The sequence below is a fragment of the Chrysoperla carnea genome, chromosome 2 (genome assembly GCF_905475395.1).
Source record: "Chrysoperla carnea chromosome 2, inChrCarn1.1, whole genome shotgun sequence".
NCBI classification, from domain to species: domain Eukaryota; kingdom Metazoa; phylum Arthropoda; class Insecta; order Neuroptera; family Chrysopidae; genus Chrysoperla; species Chrysoperla carnea.
The window spans coordinates 40,342,711-40,364,137 of NC_058338.1; the positions used below are offsets into that span (position 1 = coordinate 40,342,711).

At 28.0% G+C, this 21,427-nt stretch overlaps 3 protein-coding genes across 3 annotated transcripts in view; all 3 read left to right on the forward strand.

Annotated features, from left to right (window-relative positions):
• Positions 1–305: 305 nt before the first annotated feature.
• LOC123292694 (15-hydroxyprostaglandin dehydrogenase [NAD(+)]-like) lies at positions 306–2,441 on the forward strand. The gene is made up of 5 exons (XM_044873406.1): positions 306–416; positions 843–969; positions 1,513–1,637; positions 1,717–1,890; positions 2,280–2,441. Exons 1-5 carry the CDS (start codon positions 306–308, stop codon positions 2,439–2,441), a joined length of 699 nt encoding a protein of 232 aa, XP_044729341.1.
• A 2,104-nt stretch (positions 2,442–4,545) lies between these two features.
• On the forward strand, positions 4,546–7,700 carry LOC123292695 (15-hydroxyprostaglandin dehydrogenase [NAD(+)]-like; the record flags this gene model as incomplete). The annotated part of the gene is made up of 6 exons (XM_044873409.1): positions 4,546–4,713; positions 5,916–6,042; positions 6,363–6,460; positions 6,540–6,713; positions 7,378–7,517; positions 7,580–7,700. Coding segments are annotated over exons 1-6 (771 nt in total), but the record flags the coding sequence as incomplete, so codon positions are not given.
• A 4,678-nt stretch (positions 7,701–12,378) lies between these two features.
• Positions 12,379–21,427, forward strand: part of LOC123292696 (15-hydroxyprostaglandin dehydrogenase [NAD(+)]-like) — a 46,964-nt gene continuing 37,915 nt past the window's right edge. The window contains exons 1-6 of the mRNA XM_044873410.1: positions 12,379–12,480; positions 13,188–13,314; positions 14,519–14,616; positions 14,694–14,867; positions 15,068–15,231; positions 15,299–15,375. Coding sequence (XP_044729345.1) covers positions 12,379–12,480; positions 13,188–13,314; positions 14,519–14,616; positions 14,694–14,867; positions 15,068–15,231; positions 15,299–15,375 — 742 coding nt within the window. The remainder of the gene's footprint in view (positions 12,481–13,187; positions 13,315–14,518; positions 14,617–14,693; positions 14,868–15,067; positions 15,232–15,298; positions 15,376–21,427) is intronic.

A 21,427-nucleotide genomic window follows, 5' to 3' on the forward strand; every position in this document is an offset into this window, starting at 1 on the left:
GGCAAATAAGAAGTTATTGAAGAAAATTTTCATTTCCAAAATCGTTTTTCCGAAAATAAAGTTATACTACCTTAATCATACGATTTTGAATTTATTACAATGAGTATCTTTTTATTACGTGTTATAAAATTAAAAATATGCCAGTTAATAATCAAGTATTTACACCAATTTTATTAAATATTAACTGTGTTTTTCATGATGATTTGGAATTTTTTTTTCTATATATTGTCATTTTTCGAAATGATTATTCATAATCTCATTCGATTTCAAATTTGATGAAAAACTGGACTTCTTGGAATAATAAAATGGATGATAAAACAAATTTTACAATTTCTGGAAAAGTTTGTGCTGTTACTGGTGGTGCTAGTGGTATTGGGTTATGTTTTGTAAACCAATTATTAGAACATGATGCACGGGTAAGGTAATTGTTTTGAGTATTCGAAACTTTCGAGAAGACTGTAAATATTTAATAAGAATTACTATAATCATAGATTTGTTATTATAATTTATAAACTATGACCACATTAAAACTAGTTTTAAAACATCCATTCATGCTCCTCCCAAGATTAGCTTTAAATACTCCTGCTTAGACAATTCTGAGACGATTTCGCATTCTGTGATTTGTGTATATGCATAGATAATCAACCAACTGCAACATGACTTCAGACATTCTTCATTAAAACATTCTTAATTTTTAGATTAGAACTTAGAAATTATTCTGAAAAACTTTCATTAATATTCAGAAACTCTTTTATGAGAGAGAGAAAAAACACAAAGAGTTGATAACTCTGATTTCTACCCAAATATAATTGATTATGCCTTGATGTTTATGTTTCTTGCAGAGAGTGTACATACTAGATTTCAATGTGACCACTGGTGTTGAAGTGGAACAGCACTTACAAAAAAAGTATGGCGTATCTCGTGTGAAATTTATACAAACTAACGTAGTTAAAGAAGATATGCTAAAAGGTAAATTTTGATGTCAAATGGTTTCGTTAATAGCAAATAAAACTTTAGTGGACTAAGTCATTAAGAACAACTAACTCAACTTTATTTCTGAACAGTGTGTAGATTCAGAACAATTCAGACTGTTAGATTACAGCTGTTTTGCTAAGGAACATTCATTAATCTAAACAAATGTATTAAATACAAATCGTATTCTGAATTCGTTGTGTGTTTTATCGATTCGTTAAGTGTTTGTTAGTCGAAACTTCTTAATCATAAAATTACCCGAAATTATTGACAAAAATTTAGGTTTCGGAAAGAAAATTTTCAATTTTTTCAGCAAACTGACATGATTTCATGCTTGACCAAGCCGTAAAAATAAAAAATAAAGATACTGTTTTACCATTTCTTCTAATAGCATGAGTTTAAATGTGTTCTTTCGTTTTTTGATTTCCTGTTCCATTTTCAAAAATAGTTGTTAAATTTTAAAATCACAAGTATTAAAATAGGTTCGATTCCTATGACTACTGTATAATTTTTATCTTTACTTTGCTTTTATTTTACAAGAGTATTTTATGATCAACTTTTTGTTAGAAATTTTTGATCAAATCATTGCTGAAAGTCAGCGTTTGGACATTCTAATGAATAACGCTGGAACACTTTTCAAACATCTGGTGATTTCAGTGAACTTGGTAAGTATCGTAATTATTATCGAATGTAAATCAATAAGCAGTGACACTTGTATTCTTAATAAATTGCTCACTTTTTTAGATGGGTGCATACCACTGTTTAGATATAGCAATTAAACACATGTCAAAGGCAAATGGTGGTTCAGGAGGTGTTATCATTAATACGGCATCAAATATGGGATTAATAGGCTGTATCTCAAGTCCATTATATTCAGCTTCCAAGCACGGTGTAATTGGACTAACAAGATCATATGCAGTAAGAATTTCTTTTTAAACTTGCTTACGAATTCAGGGTTAACATCCCTATAAAATTCGACCCGGAACTCTGATTATAAATTTTTTGTATACCCTGCATTTATGCAATATTCATGATATTCGAGGTGCCCAGGGTGTACAGAAAATGGTTAATCCCCAAACTTCTACTCCAATAAAGTGTTGATTGGATCTTGAGAACGAAAAGATTAATAAAATTGCTGTATTATTATTATTTATAATTATTGTATTTAAGTGCAGTCGAAAGGGCCTTGGGTTGTTAGAGATATTCTTAATCTGAAATCTTCTTAATATTTAATACAATCATGGCACGTTAAAAAAATTTAATCATTGCGACGGCTTATCAGCTAACAGAAAACATTTTTCTTTCAGCATCCATGCTTTTATGAAGAATCAGGAATACGTGTTATGGCAATATGCCCAAACGCAACTGAAACACCATTATTAGACATGGTAAAAGAAAAAACAAAAGTTCCAGTGATCCAAAATTTAAAAGGACAAATAGAACGGGAATTGAAACTAGCACAATCGTAAGTAATGGATAATTATTCTCTAGTTTTTCAACTGCTAATACGAACAATATGATTTCAGACCGGAAAATGTAGCCAATTGCATGTTATTGGCATTGAATGAAGGTGGACCAGGTTCTATATTTCTGTCGGAATTCGGCGAAAATTATGAAATAGTGATTCCTGATTACAAAGATTTACGAAAAAAATCATCTAAATACTAATTATTTTAAGGTTTCTAGATTATTATTTTTAATTATTTTAATAAAACGAAATTTTACGATGTCTAAGTTATAATTTATTTACACCTCTAAAATATTATGGGATTCCATTGCCAAATGGCTAAAAAAGGCAAAATTCTCATACTTTTAACTTCACCTGCCATACAATAATCCTAGAAGACTAATAAATAAAACTAATAATTTTGCCAGCAGATGTTCAATTTAAAATATAATTGGCGTCGTTGGGAAGGTCTTACAGAGATGAATTATTAGTTTTGTTTTCAACGGATAAACATATTTGTCCGTCAAAATTATTCTTATATTACAATCGTGTTGAAAGTAAATACCTACAGTTTGTTGCTCGGTAGAGAGGAAGTCTAAGTTTGTATATGATCAGTTTTGCATAATTTTTTTTATAATAGAAAAATATTATTGTAACGAATGTTACGATTTTGATCGAACTATTAACAATCAATGAAATTAAATTCCAATTAAACGATATTTAAACCAGATAATTTAATATACCTTGATATAATTCATATATACAAGGTATTAAAAGGTCTAGGAAACATCCATGGTATAAACAAATAAAATCTCTAGAACATATAAGTAATTATTTATTATTATCTGCTCTTGTTCGGTAGTCAATTAGTGGAAATTTTCTTTTTATGTCATTTAATTATATGTTCTAAGAAAATGTTTACTCCTCCTCATTTCATTTTTATATCAGCAGTGGTCAACTCCAATCAAAATGCCTCATAAATTTGAATGATACATTTCTTAAAAACCGCGTTGAGCTCTCTCTATATACATTCTAATCAAAGTAGTGGGAGCAATTGATGTCAACGACCAATATGCAGATAATTTGTATTTTATTGCAATTTAATAAAATTATTTTCTATTTTAAACAAAAATATATAATTTCTGAACTTGAAAATAAATATTGCGATCAGACAATTTCATTTGTATTAAAAATTAAGTAAATATAATATTAAATTAAATTAAAAATTTAAAAAACACACACACAAAAGACCTCTTAAAGATAGAAACAATATAAAATATATTGTCCTATTAAGGTAGTACGTCCGTTACAGTCTAGACTATGAAAACATACTCAATTATAGGACCATTGAAACCATCCGTATCACTGTGCAAAATCTTGTCGTACGGAGAGTTTGCCGTTTTCATCGTTTTCAGACATTCGAAAATGGTCTAATTAGGTGATTTTATAAACACCTATACCAAAATTTTGTGCGTAGCATCAATATATTTAAGAGTTACAAACTTGGGACTAAAATTAGTATACCTTGCATATTACCATATGCATGGTATAATGACGAATTGAAGTGCTCAAACTGTTTGGTGTTAATCATGAAATATTACGAACTTTAAGAAAATGGCAACTTAATTTTTTGGGACATATTATATGAGCTCAATTTCACTAACTGGGAAAATTAAGGGATTACAACAGGAAGAACTCGAACTTTATTAATAAGTACTTTTATTCATAATAACATTTTTACCGTCTTGCTGATGATTTTTACCGTCTTGCGGATGATCCTAATGAATGGAACTCTATGATAATCAAAGTTGGCAGATATCAAACATGGTACCTGTTACTATTATCATTGTCGGTTATGAATTTCGGTAGCAAAATAATTGGAGCAGCACATAGAATACTGTGTTTAAAAATTATTTCAAATAAGAAGTGATTGAAGCTAATTCATTGAGTCACAACACCTTATTTACACAATTATTTATTTATTACTTTTTATTGTGTGTTATAAAATGAAAATAATGTCGAAAATTTTTATTAAATATTTACTGTCTTTTTTTATTTATTTAAATGTAATGACATTTGCAATTTTTTTTTCTATATATTGTCATTTTTTGAAATGATTACTCAAATTGCCATTCGCTTTCAAATTGAACAAAAGAAAAACTGGATTTCCAGGAACTAATAAAATGTGTGACAAACAAAATTTTATAATTTCTGGAAAAATTTGTGCTGTCACTGGTGGTGCTAGTGGAATTGGCTTATGTTTTGTTAAGCAATTATTAGAACATGGTGCGCAGGTAATAACATTGTTTTGAGTATTTGAAACTTTCTATACCAGCTGACTTGGGTTTGGAGAATCATAGATAATCTAGTTTAGCTGAACTAGCTAAATAAGTAGCAGGGAAACAATTAATATTGGTATTATGACAAATCAGTCCAGATTATAACAAGATTGAGGAAAAAATTTTCACTGATAGTGATAAACACGAAATATAATCACCGATTTGTTTTAATAATTAATACACTATGACCACATCAAAACTAGTTTTAAAACATCAATTTAATCCCCTACTAAACCTAGATTTAAAAACTCCGGCTTAGACAAATTTTAGGTGATCACACATGCTTAGACTGTTGCATAGATTTTTGCACCAACAAATCCAGCAGATGATATGTTACATACACATGCCTTCATATATTAATAAAATTGTGTTGTATATGGATAGATAACCAACTGCAACTTTACTTCGAAAATTCCTTTTCAAAAAATCTGGGGAAACCATTCATTTTCAGAATGGTTATAGTATTGTTTGCTGACAATATTCAAAATTGACGAATATGTACTAGAAAATTAATTCTTAGATGGGCATTTATGTAAATTTAAAAAAAAAAAACAGAATTAGGCTTTCTTTTTTACTAGTGTTCTTGCAATTTCCAACACCAAAGGTATGATAAATTGGTGTTGTACTAACCCTTATGGTTGTTTTGATACTCCGCGTTCAAATCGCCATAGGCAAATTGACATAAAAAATCTGCGTGATTTTGCCACGTAAAAATCTGATAGTGGAGGAACACCCATATTTTTACGTCGCCCAATCACTCAGGTGTCTATAGCCACTGACTCATGGCGATTTAAACAAGAAGAATCAACCACAAAAGAGAAGATAGCAATCGAATAAAGATAGTAATAGAGTTTTTTTTTAGAGTTTTTATTACATTTGCTAATAAATAATGATCCATTTTGAATAGACTCAGAAATCTGCCAAATAATGTTATGCCTGCCTTCATGAGTTTTAAAAGCCTTCTTTTCTAAGATTTGGAAGTCAAATTCTTAATTTTCAAAGCTTGCGATTAGAACGTCCTAATTATTTAGAAAAATGTTCCTGAATTATACAAAAACTCCTTTATGTTTCATAAAAAAGTCTCTTCAAAGAGTTGTTAATTCTGGCTTCTAACTAAATGTAATTAGTATATAATGTCTTAATAATGTTCATTGCAGAAAGTTTACATATTAGATTTTAATGTGAACGCCGGTGTTGAAGCGGAACAGCAATTGCAAGAAAAATATGGCGTATCTCGTGTAAAATTCATTCAAACTAACGTAGTTGAAGAAGACAAGTTAAAAGGTAAGTAAAAGTGGCTCTTAGTTAGTCATGCCTTCAGCTTCAGGATTGCAAATTGAATAGGCATCACCGGAGTTTTCGCTTACGATCAATATTTTTGTAATTATATTTGTATTTTGTGGTAGACTCTTGTTTTTGATCACAAATAAAATCGCTTTCCCTCGAAAATTTGTTTCCTAGCTTCCTCTTTTCAAAATAGGAGCGAACAACTTTTTATAAATCGCCTTGAAGAGTAAGAAGTTTTATTTCTGATTACTGTATAATTTTGTTACTTTGATATTATTTTAAAAAAATGAGTAATTTAATTATAAATGTTTTGTTAGAAACTTTTGACCAAATCATTACTGAAAGTCAACGTCTGGATATTTTCATGAATAATGCTGGAACTATTGTCAAAGACTTGCTGATTTCAGTTAATTTGGTAAGCATCGAAATTATTACCTAAGGAAAATTGATAAGCTGAGACATATGTATTCTATTTAACTTATGTATATTCTTAGATTGGTGCATACCACTGTTTAGATTTAGCAGTAAACCACATGTCAAAAGCAAATGGTGGTTCAGGAGGTGTTATCATTAATACGGCATCAAATTTAGGATTGATGGGCTGTTACACTAGTCCATTATATGCAGCTTCTAAGCACGGTGTAATTGGAATAACAAGATCATATGGAGTAAGATTTTTTTTTTATATTTGTGAATCCAGGATTAACATTCCTAGAATATTGAAGACAGAACTCTCATAGAAAATGATTTGTATACCCTCAACTTATACAATATATACCCCCACTCTGTTTTCTGCCAATGAATTAGTGTTAATTTAAATTTTAACTGGATTTTGTATGTCTGATTAAACGGTGTCATCATAGCAAAATCTCGTACTCTATTTTCAATTAATTCGAAAAAACGAATTTTCAATTTAACTTAAGGCGTGCCAAACGCTCAAATGAAGCATATTAGTACGTGAAATTTCATTCTTTTGAACTACAGGCTTTATGAGATAGATTATAAAAAACCTTTTAACGACACTCTATATATAAGGGAGTAGGATTGTAAGTGGTTAACAGCCTAGGTTAAATTTGGTTAATTCATATTCCCTATTGAAACCAATGATTGTTTAATTAATTTCTCTAAAATAAAGTATAAAATATAGAATATAAAACATTTATTAAGCATTACACTTTTAAATAAATTCTATTTTTATGTTTTGGCACACTTATATTAGTTTAGATGTGCGAATCTAAAATCTTCTTAATATTTAATACAATCATGGTCCTTCGTTAGATAATTTTAATTATTGTAATGGTTTATCAGCTCATAGAAAACATTTTATTTTAGCATCCATGTTTTTACGAAGAATCAGGAATACGTGTTATGGCAATATGTCCAAGCTCAACTGAAACACCTCTATTAAATTTAGTAAAAGGAAGCAAACAGTTGAAAGGACACATAGGACGTGAATTGAATCTATCACAATCGTAAGTTATTTATAATTATTCTACATAAGTTCTGAAGTGCTAATATGATCAACTTATTTCAGCCCTGAAAACGTAGCCAATTGCATGTTATTAGCATTGAATGAAGGTGAACCAGGTTCTATATTTGTATCGGAATGCGGCGAAAATTATGAAATAGAGGTTCCTCAATATAAAGATTTACGAAAAAAATCATCTAAATACTAATTATTTTAATGTGTCTAAGTTATTATTTTTAATTCTTTTAATTAAACGAAATTTATCAAAGTCTAAATTATAATTTATTAACGCACTTCACTTCCTAGAATGCTTATCCTGATGTTCAACTCTGGGTGTCCTTGGGTAAATCTCACAGAAATGAATCATAAGTTTTCCCCTCATCAGCTTAATATTTTCCATCAAAATTATCCTTACATTACAACTCTGTTGAAGTAAAATTACCTACAGTTTGTTACTGAGTAAAGACAAATTTAAGGTTACTATAGGGTATAGAGTAAACCAGATAATACGAGCTTAAAATTTTTACTTCTATGAAAAATATTAAAAATTATCTTGACAAACTATATTAATAAAACTATTATATTCCGTTATATTTTTACGTGAATCTTGAAAGTTGCTAATCAGATTTCACACTTATTTAAAATGTACTTGATTTATTTGAGGCTATTCTTGACTCGATTGGGTGGGTAAACCGAAATTTACATAATTTTCTGACAAATACATTCTTAGAGATTCACATAGTGATAAACGATTTTGTATAGTCTCTATCAAAGTATTTTTATTCAGTTAGTTCAGGACACACCACAGAATGATCTTCAATATAATTAAGACTAATTTATCGATTAGAATACGGAATCATTAATCCTGAAGAAAAACTTGTTTTTTGTTAAAATAATTTAAAATCAATTAAATAATTAAAATCATTTGATTAAAAAAAATTGAGGAAAATGGCAATATAATGAAATAGATAATCCAAATAGTATAAATGTTTATATAATTTGTACACCAAAGTACTTGATTAATCATAAGAAATTCGATAAAGAAAAAAAGTGGAGCTGTACTTGAACTATACATATTAATAATTATACATATCACTAATTAAATAAATTTACGTATAATATTATGTTAGATTTAAGTTTCAGTTATAAAATTTTTAAAATAAAGATTCAACAAATATAATTCAATTAAAGAAATTAAAGAGAATTTTTCAATTCTCTTTAAGGATGTTCCAGCATGGTATTTGCAGTTTCTATGTTAAAGCAATGGTACAATTTTTTTTTCGACAGAATTTAACGAAAAATTAAATTTAAGAATTTAATAATGCTTACTATTAATTCCCAAAGTTTCAGAAATTTTGACCGTTTAAAATGGGAAATAATTATGCCAACGTCCCAATTTCGATCAATTTACGTCAAAATAATATCTCGAAAGTGAAAATTAATTTCTAAATTTTTTTTTTAGAATTGTATTGTATAAACATTTTTTTTCTACTTTTTCTTAGTATAATAGTTGGAGAGACCGGACATTTTACATGCTTTAAATGGGACATGACCCTCAAAATCGCGAACTTTGTCTTTAAATATCTCGCGATCTAAACGGTCAAAAATTATGAAATTTTAGGAATTCATAAATAAAGCTATTATAAATCCGAGAAAAAAAATTCGGCCAAATCTGTCGAAAAGTGATTTCATGCTGGTACTACCTTAATTAAGATTACTAGACAATTATTTGTCAAATTAGTTTACGATTGAATGTAACATATTATATATCAAAATTAGTCAAACAGACCATGATGTAAATATTGTGTGCATAATTAAATGTGAACAACAATAATAAGTAATAATAATAAATATAATTCAATTTGCTGACTATGCAAAAAAATTGTTTTTGCTGGCTAGCTATAAAAATGTTAAGTTATTAATATACGTAAATAAAAATTAATTGTCCATTTAACCTACGAAATTGATGACAAAATTGTTATCAAAAAACAAAAAATATGTTCATTTAGAAGAATATATTACAAAAGAGACAGTAGTATTTTTGGTTTTCACGTTATGTAAAAAAAAAGTTGACGCCCAACTCAAAAAAATAAATGAGAAAGTTAGACGTCTTCAAAAAACTATCGATTGAGGTGCGTTGAATTAAATTTGGGCGCGAAGTTTCTGAGTAAAACCGGATAACCGGGCGGAAATAATGATAATAGACGCTCATCGCAGAATTTTACACTTAACTTTGTAAATAAATGTATTAAGAATGCATTTATTAGGGAGAATAACTGACAATATTTTTTTTATTAGCGTAAGTTTTAGTGTATGTATAGAATAGAGCAATTTATAGAAGCTCTAAAAGTCTACTATCATTACAATCGATTTTAGAATTTCTCTTATAATACCTGTCTTCGCATCAGATGATTGTAGGATGAAATTGCAGTTAGTCATTGTGATATTTTAAAAGGGCAAGAAACTACACTTTTTCGGGGGCTATGACATTAAAAATTGATAAATTTTACTTTCTCTTAGATTCACATGATGTTAAAAGTCAAGACGAAGAGATTCAACTTTGAAAAGTTGCTCTACGATAGTTTCGAGACCAAGAAGAACGATAATACAAAGGGGCCTAAAAACTAAATTTTGGAATAATATGCAAATTTTCGTATAAAAAAAACTGAAATTTTGTCTTGCCATTAACTTTCAATAAATAATAACTTGTGAAGCGAAGAAATATTTTTCAAATTCAATATTTTGAAATTTTGCAATTGTGTTTAATATAATAATTTTTATTATCTAAATTGATTGTAAATAATACGGCTTGTAAATCAAATAAAAAATATTTATGGTGATTAAAAATTCTGATAAAATTTTTTATGAGCGTAAAAGAAATGATTTTGGTAATTAAATCATTGATTGTTTATATTAATTTGCATTAATTTTGCATGTCCAGTAGGATGCCGAGGAGGGAAATTGTTGATACACATATTGGAAGTTGGAAATGTTGTTTATTACGATGATTCCAGCTATTTGTATATTTTGGAAGAGGGGGGTGATAAATTAATACGATGCCTAATTTATACGATAAAAGTAGAAATTGGAAAACCATTTTGAATTCTAGCAGGTTATTTAGCACTAATTACATACCACTAATGACAAAAATTTACTTATAATATGTTAGGTTCAAGTTTCAGTCTTAAGATATTATAAGCATGGTATTTGCAGTTTCTATGCTAAAACTGTAGCAAAATGTTTTTTCGACAGAATTTAACGAGAAATTAAATTTAATAATATAATAAGGCTTACCTACTATTAAATCCCAAAGTTTCAGAAATTTCCGCCGTTTAAAACCCGACAAAAAATATGCCTAAATTCCAAATTTTAACTAATTTTTTCTGATTTAGTATCCCGAAAACTAAAAGACACGGAAAGGCAGAACATTCCTTTCAACACCTCCTACTTTTTTCCAATTCTATCCAGATAATTTTTTTATATCGTTAAAAATAACTGGGGGGGCTGTGACGTTTACACCTTTGAATGGGGATTTCGCGACCCGAAATAGAGAGAAATTAATTGAATACTTCGAAAAAGTTGATTTCCAACATCGCAACCCCGACAAAATGGGACAAACATCCCTTATCGATTCTATTCACGTTTGAAAGATCAAGTTTTTGCCATTCGGTGTGGAACAGGTCGAAAATAACAGGATTATTTAAAAAACGTAAATTTTCCTTCGCAACCCTTCACAAATGAGGAAAAAATCCCCCAACACTATCTCTTTCACGTACGCGATCGTACGTGATCACGGTGGTTAAGGAGGGAACCTCCTTACGAGCAAAGCGAGTTTATTATAGTCAACATTATTCTATGAAAATAGGTAGATTATTTGTTTTATAACATATATCTGATTACTGGCTGACCCGGCAAACGTTGTTTTGTCATGATATATTTGTAGGAAACATTTTTTTAGTTCAATAAAAATAACTATCCACTATAAGTGTTCGGAGATGTACTTATAATCGAAAGCGTTATAAACAATAAAAGTATGCTTTATTTAGGGTAATAAATTAATGTTTATTAAAGTAACGAATATATTTTAAATTACAATGCTAGATAGCTATCTAAACATCTAAAATTATTATTCATATTTTTACTATCAATTATGGCAGTTGAAAAAAAAATCTCTTAGAAAAATAGGGGTTGATCGTAGAGGGTTGAAAATTCAGGGTTGTACGTATTTTCTAATGTGGTATCATAAAAAAATAAAATTATCTAGTAATTAAAAAAAAAAATTTAGAGGTGGACTTCCTTTAACATTTAGGGGAACAAATAGATATTGACCCATTCTCAGACCTACCCAATATGCACACAAAATTTTCAGAGAATCGGTCAATCCGTTTCGGAGAAGCTTAACCACAAACACCGTGACACGAGAATTTTATATATAAGATTAACATTTATATAGCTAGAAAACCAAAACAATTTATAATATTTAGCACAGACAATTAAATAAACCACCATACATCTTGTGTTTTGAAAAATATTACGAATAAGAAATAATTGAAGCAAATTTTCAGATTTTACAACAAAATTCTTTTTGCGGAAAAACAAATACGTCACACTACCTGATTAACACAATAATTGATTTATTACAATAGCGTATAGCTTTTTATTATGTGTTATAAAATTAAGAAAATGTTAGTTAACTATTTGAGTTTTGATAAGTATTTGCATCAATTTTATTAAATATTTACTTTGTTTATTATCATAACATTGGATTTTTTTTCCTATAAATTATTAGTTTTCGAAATGATTATTCATATACTCATACGTTTTCAAATATTTCAAATTTGTCAAAGACTGTAGAAACTAATAAGATGGGTGATAAAAAAATTTCTGGAAAAGTTTGTGCTGTTACTGGTGGCGCTAGTGGAATTGGCTTATGTTTTGTTAACCGGCTATTAGAACATGGTGCACAGGTAAGATCATTGTTTCGAGTATTTAAAATTTTCTGCATTGGGTGACTTTGATTTAGAAAAGCTAGTAATTGGTATACTATTTAGGTTGAACTAGGTTAATCAATCCCTATTGATGAATAGGAACTGAATGAATAGGTAAAATGGGAAATAAAATATTTATATTGGAAATTGTAAGTGGAACGGTGTTATGAAAAATCATTCCGAAAAAATTACAAGATATAGGAACAAAATTTCCATAATGATAAACTCTGTAAATATTTTATTAGCAACTATAATCATAGATTTGATATTATAATTAATTCAATACCCATATAAAAACTAGCTTTAAAACAAAAAAATCAATCCATTTATTTCAAATTTGAATAAATTGGCTTCATTTTTCAATTACATTGGCTAGTAAATGATAGTCAATTTTGAATATAGGTACTCAGCAAAAAATGTTATGTCTATCTTTATGAGTTCTGAAAGCCTTCTTTTCTATCGTTTTAATTTTCTTAAACAAAAAATGAAGACGCTCGGAATCATTAAAACCAGTTTCAGATTCTAAAACCAGTTTTAAATTCTGAGGTGCGTTTTAATTATTCAGTAAAAAAAAACTTCCTGAATTATTCAAAAACTCCTTTATGAGATCAAGAAAAGACTATTCAAAAAGTTTTTAATTCGGACTAGCAAAATATAATGCGTAATGTCCTAATGTTTCATTACAGAAAGTGTACATATTAGATTTCAATGTGATTACCGGTGTTAAAGCGGAACAGCAATTACAAGAAAAATATGGTGTATCTCGTGTGAAATTCATACAAACTAACGTAATTAAAGAAGACATGTTAAAAGGTAACTTTTAATAAACAATGGGTTTTCATAAAAACTAAGTCTTTAGTGAAGTAAGTTATAAAGAACATCTAACTCAATTTTCTTTCTGGGCAGTTTATTGATTCTAAACAATTCAGACTTTACAGCTGTGTTCCTATGTAACACTCATTATTCTCAGCAAAAAATTTTAGTACAAATCATAGTAAGTCACAGGTTTCGGTTTTTCAAGGTAATTAAAAAAAATGAGTAGTTATAATGCAGTAGAAAAATTAGTATAAAATTAAAATTACGATAGTTGTTCTGCTTCGTTATTTAACGAATATCTTCATTTAAAGTGCTAAACTAAAATGTTAAACAGCCAAGTTTTTACTAAATTATTAATTTAAAAGTTTATTAGTTTAGAACACATTCTCTGATTGTTAAAATTTAAGAAAAAAATAACTAAGACTGGACGTTTTTGTTGCTTAGTTGCGTTCTTTGATCTAAGCAAAAGTATTTAATACAAATCATAATGAGTCACAGATTTCAATTTGTTCGAGGTACGTTAAGTTTCAAACTAAAATGTTTAGTAGTAAAATTTTTACTAATCTACTTTATTTAGAAGTAGAACTAAACACATCGACAAACTTTTAAAATTAATTCCAAAACAATATCCTTTAACAAAAATTATGACATAAACTATATGATTGTTAATTTGATAGTCGTCGCCTCAGTAAGTAATCGCTTACGATTAAAAACTTTGTATTCATTTTTGTATTTTATAGCAGACTCTTGTTCTTTATCGCAGATATAACCACTTTTGTTAAATGAGTTTATTTCTTAGCCTCCAAATTTTAATACCTGATTTTATGGTTTTATGGCTAAAAACTGTAAAAACAGTTTTAAAAATCAAATGTGTTTGATAACTTTTGATTATTTCGATCAAAAGTTATTTGTTAGTTAAAAATGGATCAAGTCAAATGTGCTGAAATCAGGTGCCAAAAATTAAGGTTTCGATAACTGTATGTAGTTCCATTTAAAAATCAAAGTAAGTTGACTTTGTACTTGACCATGAGTACCCCGAATAAGATAGCAAGATACTGTATTTTCATTTCCCCTAAACATGAGTTAAAATGTGGTTTCATGTTATATAAGGGTAAAACTTTTAAAAATTGCTATGTATAGTATGAGGTTCGATTCCTGACTATTTAATAAGATGAATATATAATGATCAATGTTTTGTTAGAAATTTTTGATCAAATCATTGCTGAATGTCAACGTTTGGACATTCTAATGAATAATGCTGGAACTCCTTTCACTAAGCTGCTGATTTCTGTTAACTTGGTAAGTATTGAAATTCTTATAGAATGTTATTCAATAAATAGTAATGTGTATTCTGTTTAACTTGTGCACTTTCTTAGATGGGTGCATACCACTGTTTAGATTTAGCAGTTAAACACATGTCAAAAGCAAATGGTGGTTCAGGAGGTGTTATCATTAATACGGCATCAAATTTGGGATTGGTTGGCTGTTACACTAGTCCATTATATTCAGCTTCTAAGCACGGTGTAATTGGAATTACAAGATCATATGGAGTAAGAAATTTTTTTTCAACTGTCTTTTGAATTTGTGGCTAAGCTTTAGGAGATGGTTAGAGCTTATAAAAACCCTTTAGGCACACTCTGTATTCAAGTGTATATTAAATTTAGAAGTTGGGAATCTGAGCTATACTTTATCTTTAATACAATCATGCACATTTTGTTAGATAATCTTAACCATTGCAATGGTTTAACAGCTCACAGAAAACATTTTCTTTCAGCATCCATGTTTTTATGAAGAATCAGGAATACGAGTAATGGCAATATGTCCAAGCTCCACTCAAACACCACTATTAGACTGTGCAAAAACAAATCCTGATTTAAAAGGAGATATGGAAGGTGAATTGAAAGAGGCACAATCGTAAGTTATTTATAATCCATTTTTCAATATATATTGTCAAGTGCTAATATGATCAATATTATTTCAGACCCGAAAACGTAGCAAATTGCATGTTATTAGCATTGAATGAAGGTGAACCAGGTTCTATATTTGTATCGGAATTCGGTGAAAATTATGAAATCGTTGTTCCTGACTATAAAGATTTACGAAAAAAATCGTCTAAATACTAATTATTTTAATGTTTCTAAATTATTCGTGTTGATTATTTAAATAAAACTAAATATATGATGTCTAAATTATGCTTTATTTACGCAAAGTGTATTAGGATTCCGTTCCAAATGGCCTAAATAGGTGTCCTTCTCCAACTTCTATCAAACAAACAAACTTGAATAATCCTAGTAAACTTATAATTTTGATGATGTTCAATTATAATTAAAATTGGTGTCTTTGGGTAGATCTTAGAGTATATATTAGTGTTGTTGGGTAGAGGTGAATTATAAGTTTTCTCTTCATCAGATTGATATTTTTCTACAGTTTCTTACTCAGTAAACCCAAATCCGAACTTAACATGTGTTGGTATAACACTTCTCAAAAATTTTATTCTTACGAGTGGAACAATTTTGATGAAACCATTAATAATCAATGAAAGTAAGTTCCAATTACGGAGTACCTACTTGACTTGAGACTGGATAATACGAACTTGCAAAAGTATTTGCTGGTTCGCAATATTTCAATATTTTCTAGTTATGATTGATAAATGGTAAGTAATCAGGTGGTCTAAATTGGAACTACTGAAAAAAACGGTCCAATTCCCGTTTAATAGTATAAATGTTTATCGCCAGTTGGCGGGATTTATCTGATTTGAATTTGAATATTTTGTACAAGGACAAGTACAAGTATTGCCATCTAGTAGAGTTGTAACTCCTGAATTCGGGACTTCTTCTGATTTTAATGAGTTCGAATTATTATATCTGGTTGCAACTCCCGGTTATCAATAGTTTTACGTATCTTGACAATTTATTTTTTAAATTGTTTCGCTGTCTCAGAATCTAGAAACCATACAGACGATATAAGTGATGCGGAATTGTTTTTGATCCAGATTCGCCCTTTGGCATAGTCAAAAGCTATAAATTCAGAGACACGTTAGTAGTGGATCAAAGAGTATGGAAGGATGGTCATGGTTTCCAGTTTTGTTTTTCATATGAAAATTTTAATGGCATTCTCATGCAAATTCATTATTTAGTAATACACTTCCACAAATAATTTTCGAACTAGTAAAATATTCTCCACATGCATTATTGTAAAAATGTCAATGCACAAAACATTTTCTTATTCTTCAAACAATAAATGTTTTTGTATTATTGCAGTTTGATTTTAATATTAAATTTATATGTGCATTCAAACTGTTACAACAGAATAAATAGGTACCTGAGTATACTATTTTCAAAAATCTTTCTTTTTCGAAGAAAAGAACTTTCTGTTTACTAGACAAATTTTTATAAAGAAAATTCAAAGGTAAATGGATACAATATATGTCCGATGGTTTAGTTTAGTAGTAGTAGTAAATCATAATACCGACCATTGCTATCAGTATTCTATTTACTAAATAAACAAAATACAAAATCATAGACATAAATGTCAATTATGAAATGCTTTGTATTCTTAACCATTTTTTTATTCATCTCGGATAATCATCGTAATCATAAACTTAAGTGTCAAGTACATAATCTTCATCGAATAGTTTTCTGTATAAAAAATTTTATGGAATGCTCGAGGGTTTGTTGAATTTCTTCCTACTCGAATCTTTGTAGCCCGAATTTTAACATGGTACATATTTTTGATTTTTATAAAAAAATTTAACATAGACTAACATTTGTCTGATAAAATCTTATTGCCCAGCTTCGTGGCTATGTCCAAAAATTCCGAAGTGAGGTCAAGTAAATATGTTAAATAGTTTCCTTGAAAAATCATGGGAAATTATTGTTTTTGAAGGTTTCTATAGATATTGTTTGTCGAAAATTGGAAGTAAAATATAATCTATTAAAAACAATAAGCAACGGTCATTGAACATTTTTTCAACATCTTAGTGATGCAAATGGAATGTCCAAGCTTATACTACGGCAGATAGTTTTAATCTTAATAGTAAAAGATATTGCCCATGATATTATCCTGATCGTAGATAGATATATTAACGTAATCGCAACAAAATTAACTATACTTTTTGATTAATTAATGAAAGAATTAACACAGAAAGGAATTCTTCTACACAAAACACCCGCTTTATAAGTATGAAATCAGAACACTAAATAATTAACAAATTTCACTGCAAAATAGCTTATTTTCTTTTCCCGAAAACTATAATTCATGCATATGCCTAAATACTTAAAATTAAAATTTTTTAAAAGAAGTATTTTACTTCTATAGCCTAATTTTACATACCCTATTTTTTATAATTTTACTATTATTTGTTCACTTCTATAGCCTAAGTGTGTCCTTCGTGGACAGCCAATATAGCCTAACCTAACCTAACTTATTTGTGCACTTAGTCTTACAACAGCAAAATAAAAAATAAAAAAGTAAAAAAAACTGATTTCTATTTCACGTGTCTCAATCTAAATTTGTTTTATTAAACAAAATTACCTTTATCAATTCTCTCAAAAATAATAAAAGAATCACAATATTTCTATGTTATTTCGGACTCACAGTCGAATTGGTTTTTTAAATATTTTGTAAGTCATTGAAAATATTGTTGAACCTCTACAATATAAATGTTGATAAAATATTCATACATTTGTGTAAACAGTTTTTCACTGTTTTGATCATCTTTCAAATATTGTCTGGGATTTCTTTCTACTTGTTTTTGCTTTATACTTTAAAGATAAGGGTATTTCACTGTAATGTTAAAGAAATGTATATCAAGTGTCAATTGTGTCTATTTATGCAAGTAAGATATCTATCTTATTATCAATATTATTTTGAAGATTTTTATTGTTATTTAGTTTTTATACACAAAATATACAATTTTTATTTTTATTTTGGTTATATTTTGCTAACAAAATACAGTGCTTGTTATTCAAGTTCTTGTTATTTTGGAGGGATTGGAGGCTATCGTACCATTTAATTTGGACGTTGCACGCTTGCTTTTAAATTTATTCAAATAAAGAATAGCTGTTATTTGAATAAAATAATCTTATAAATAAATTTCTTATTCTCTTTTTTCTATTCATTTTTCGGTCTTGTGAATTAAAATATTCATAGACTATTCTATGATAGACCATGTATTTCGAAATTTATATATAGTTATTTAATCAAAATACCAATTCCAAATTGACTTTTCCTACTGCATATAAAATTTTTTAAATCGTTACAGTACCATGTAAATAATTTTCCCTGAAGGTAATCAGATTAATTGAAAATGAACATAAATTTATGTGTGAATAAATTAACAATGGTACAGTAATTCAAATCTATATAAACAAAAATTAATAGAATTTAGAGTCTAGACAGACGTTTAATTAACTAAAATATATATAGTAATAATATTAATATTAAATATATAATAATACTTATAATAATAATAATAATGATATTGTAATATTATTAAAGTATAAAATAACCGTAAATGAAATATGTTGTGTAAGATTTGCTGCTTTGGCACGCTTATAAAATATTGATTTGTAATAAATATTTATCTTTATTCGAGAAATCAATATTCACTAACTAAGTATCATATCATCCGTACTACGGTCGGCAAAGATTTATGAAAAGGTCCTAAGAAATTAAAAAACATAAAATAAATAATAGTTGTAAAAAACTAAAACACACGCTTTTGTTACTACCTGAACTAAAAAGTAGAAAATAATTTCTCTAAATTCAAAAAAATCATTTTATCATAAAAAAGCATGATGTGCTTTTCAAAATAGTTGATAATGACTTTACTTTTACCAATATCTGTCTATAAAATATTTTATAATAATTAAAATTTAGCACCCCACGATAAAATAATATTTTTGAATTTTGAATAATTGGAAGAAATTATTGTCTACCTTTTAGTTCAGCTAGTTACAAAAGCGTGTTTTTTAGTTTTTTTTAAATATTATGTAATAAGTTTTTCTATTAGACTGAAGTTGGCATGAAACTTAATTGTTTTGTTATTTTAACTATTAGTAATGCAGTTTTTTCGCCCATTTACAAATTTTTGTTTGTATAGGAGCATACAAATTTAAGAAAAAGTATTGTATTCGTTTAGGTTTGTAACTAAACTTATAGTGGTGAATATTCTGCATGTGTGGAGTAAATCGTGTTTGAAAATTGCTTTTGAAATTGTTTTGAAATGGTAAGGAAAAATTCCAAACATTGGTAGATATTGGTCTTGCTTTTAGGTATGTTTTCTATGTTTGCACTTCAAACAAAAAATGTTGATGTACTTTTTTTGAAATTTTACTGTGTTACACGATATTTTTTAGATTTTATAACTCTGTAAATTATAATGAAACAAAAATAAAAATTGAACATATATGTATAACATAATGAATAAATACAATATTAGCCCATCGGCCCAAGCTTGGTTTTTCACTTTATCTTTGGTGTTTGAAAATGATTTAGTTTGAAACTTTTTAGAAATATTATTTATCAAATTATTTTCAATTTTCTTCATGTGTACTGGTTATATTAAAGTTTTTTTCCTAATAAATATAAATTGTGAACTTGAATCAGTTAATGTATGACAGAAATATATCATAATAAACCTAATTAATTATAATAATAAAATTATTATTCCTATCTAATAATAAATTTTACTGGCATATTTGAAGGTGAATACTTAGATTAGAAAGTGGTAAATTAAATATCTATACCATCTATTTCATTACTAATGTAAAAAGTATATTCCCAATCTAATGTTGTGTCAATATTTTTATTATATTATACAAGATGCTTCATTTTAATCCATATATTTAGAAAACTAACTTTGAAAATCTGGTTCATTTTTTGGTATCTCATTTGACCCATATCTCGGGAGCTATTTAAGGTACAGCTGCGTAGGCAGAGTGTCTGAGAAGATCTGCACAACGCTCTACCAGATTTAGAAAAACTCAAAATAAGTCGGTTTAGCTAAACTTACCTTAGGACCGAGTTGCTTTGTTTGGGAGCTAGGCGGTCTTAAAATAATGAAATTTTTGTAACCTAAGCGCAAACATGGAATGCTATTTAAAAAATAATTTAACATTTCTACTTTATGATCGCATGGGTTCCAATTGAAGTAAATTGGTCCTACAATAAGTTTAACTTATTTTGTATTACTATAGAATTTAAATTAGTACAAAAAAAAAAAAAAATGAAAAAATTCGAAGTTTTAAGACGAAAAAGGTTTATAAATGCATTATAAATAATAATACATTATAAATGCACCTCCTCAAGGCTGTAGCTAGCCATAAGACTTCAAGGCCCTCGTCTCCAGATATTATAATATTTTTTTATATTTGTAAATCATCTCTTGAACCTCCGCGCCGGACCAATTATCTGGCTACGGCCATGAATCTCGTTGTTTAGTTTCTAATAATAAATACCTTAAATTGAAAAGTAATAAAAGTAATAAATAAAGTAAATCAAAGCTTAATCAATGGGCTCCATCCACATATTATTCAGTCAACGAGAATTTTAATAAATAAAAACATTATAGATGCTTTTATATACTGAAGGAATAATGAATACGTAATGTTTTCAATATAATAAAATTGAAGATTACCTCATGTTTGTTTGATAAGATTGTAAGTTCAAATTTACATTTTATTGCAATATACAGGATTTTTTTCAATGTTTTATAGAATGGGTATGTGAAAATGAATGTCTACGAATAAACAAATTTTGTTTAAACATGTTATTTTTCGGCTTACAAATGTTCATCTCAATATAACAAATGTTTCAGTTTCACTTTAATTCTGCCAGATTACTTGATGCCGTACAAAATAAATTTGTCCTTGATTTGAAAAATTCTTACATTAAACTTAGCGTATATTTCCTGCAACTTAAAACTGTTTTTCTTAAGTTAATATTCTTCGCGTTATGAAGTTATAACGCGATCTATGCACTACCGGATGTAATGTTAATAAAAACGAGGTATGACTAATGTAATAATGAAAATTCAATAAATATGTAAAATAACTATTTGATAGTAACAAATGTAGGAATAATTAATTTACACATTAACTACCCGCTT

Excerpts from the sequence above, each read along its gene's own strand:
- LOC123292694 (XM_044873406.1), top strand. The coding sequence starts at position 306 with ATGGATGATAAAACAAATTTTACAATTTCTGGAAAAGTTTGTGCTGTT. Across the intron at positions 970-1,512 it reads TAAAGAAGATATGCTAAAAG|AGTATTTTATGATCAACTTT; the intron begins GTAAATTTTGAT and ends TTATTTTACAAG. Across the intron at positions 1,638-1,716 it reads TGGTGATTTCAGTGAACTTG|ATGGGTGCATACCACTGTTT; the intron begins GTAAGTATCGTA and ends TCACTTTTTTAG.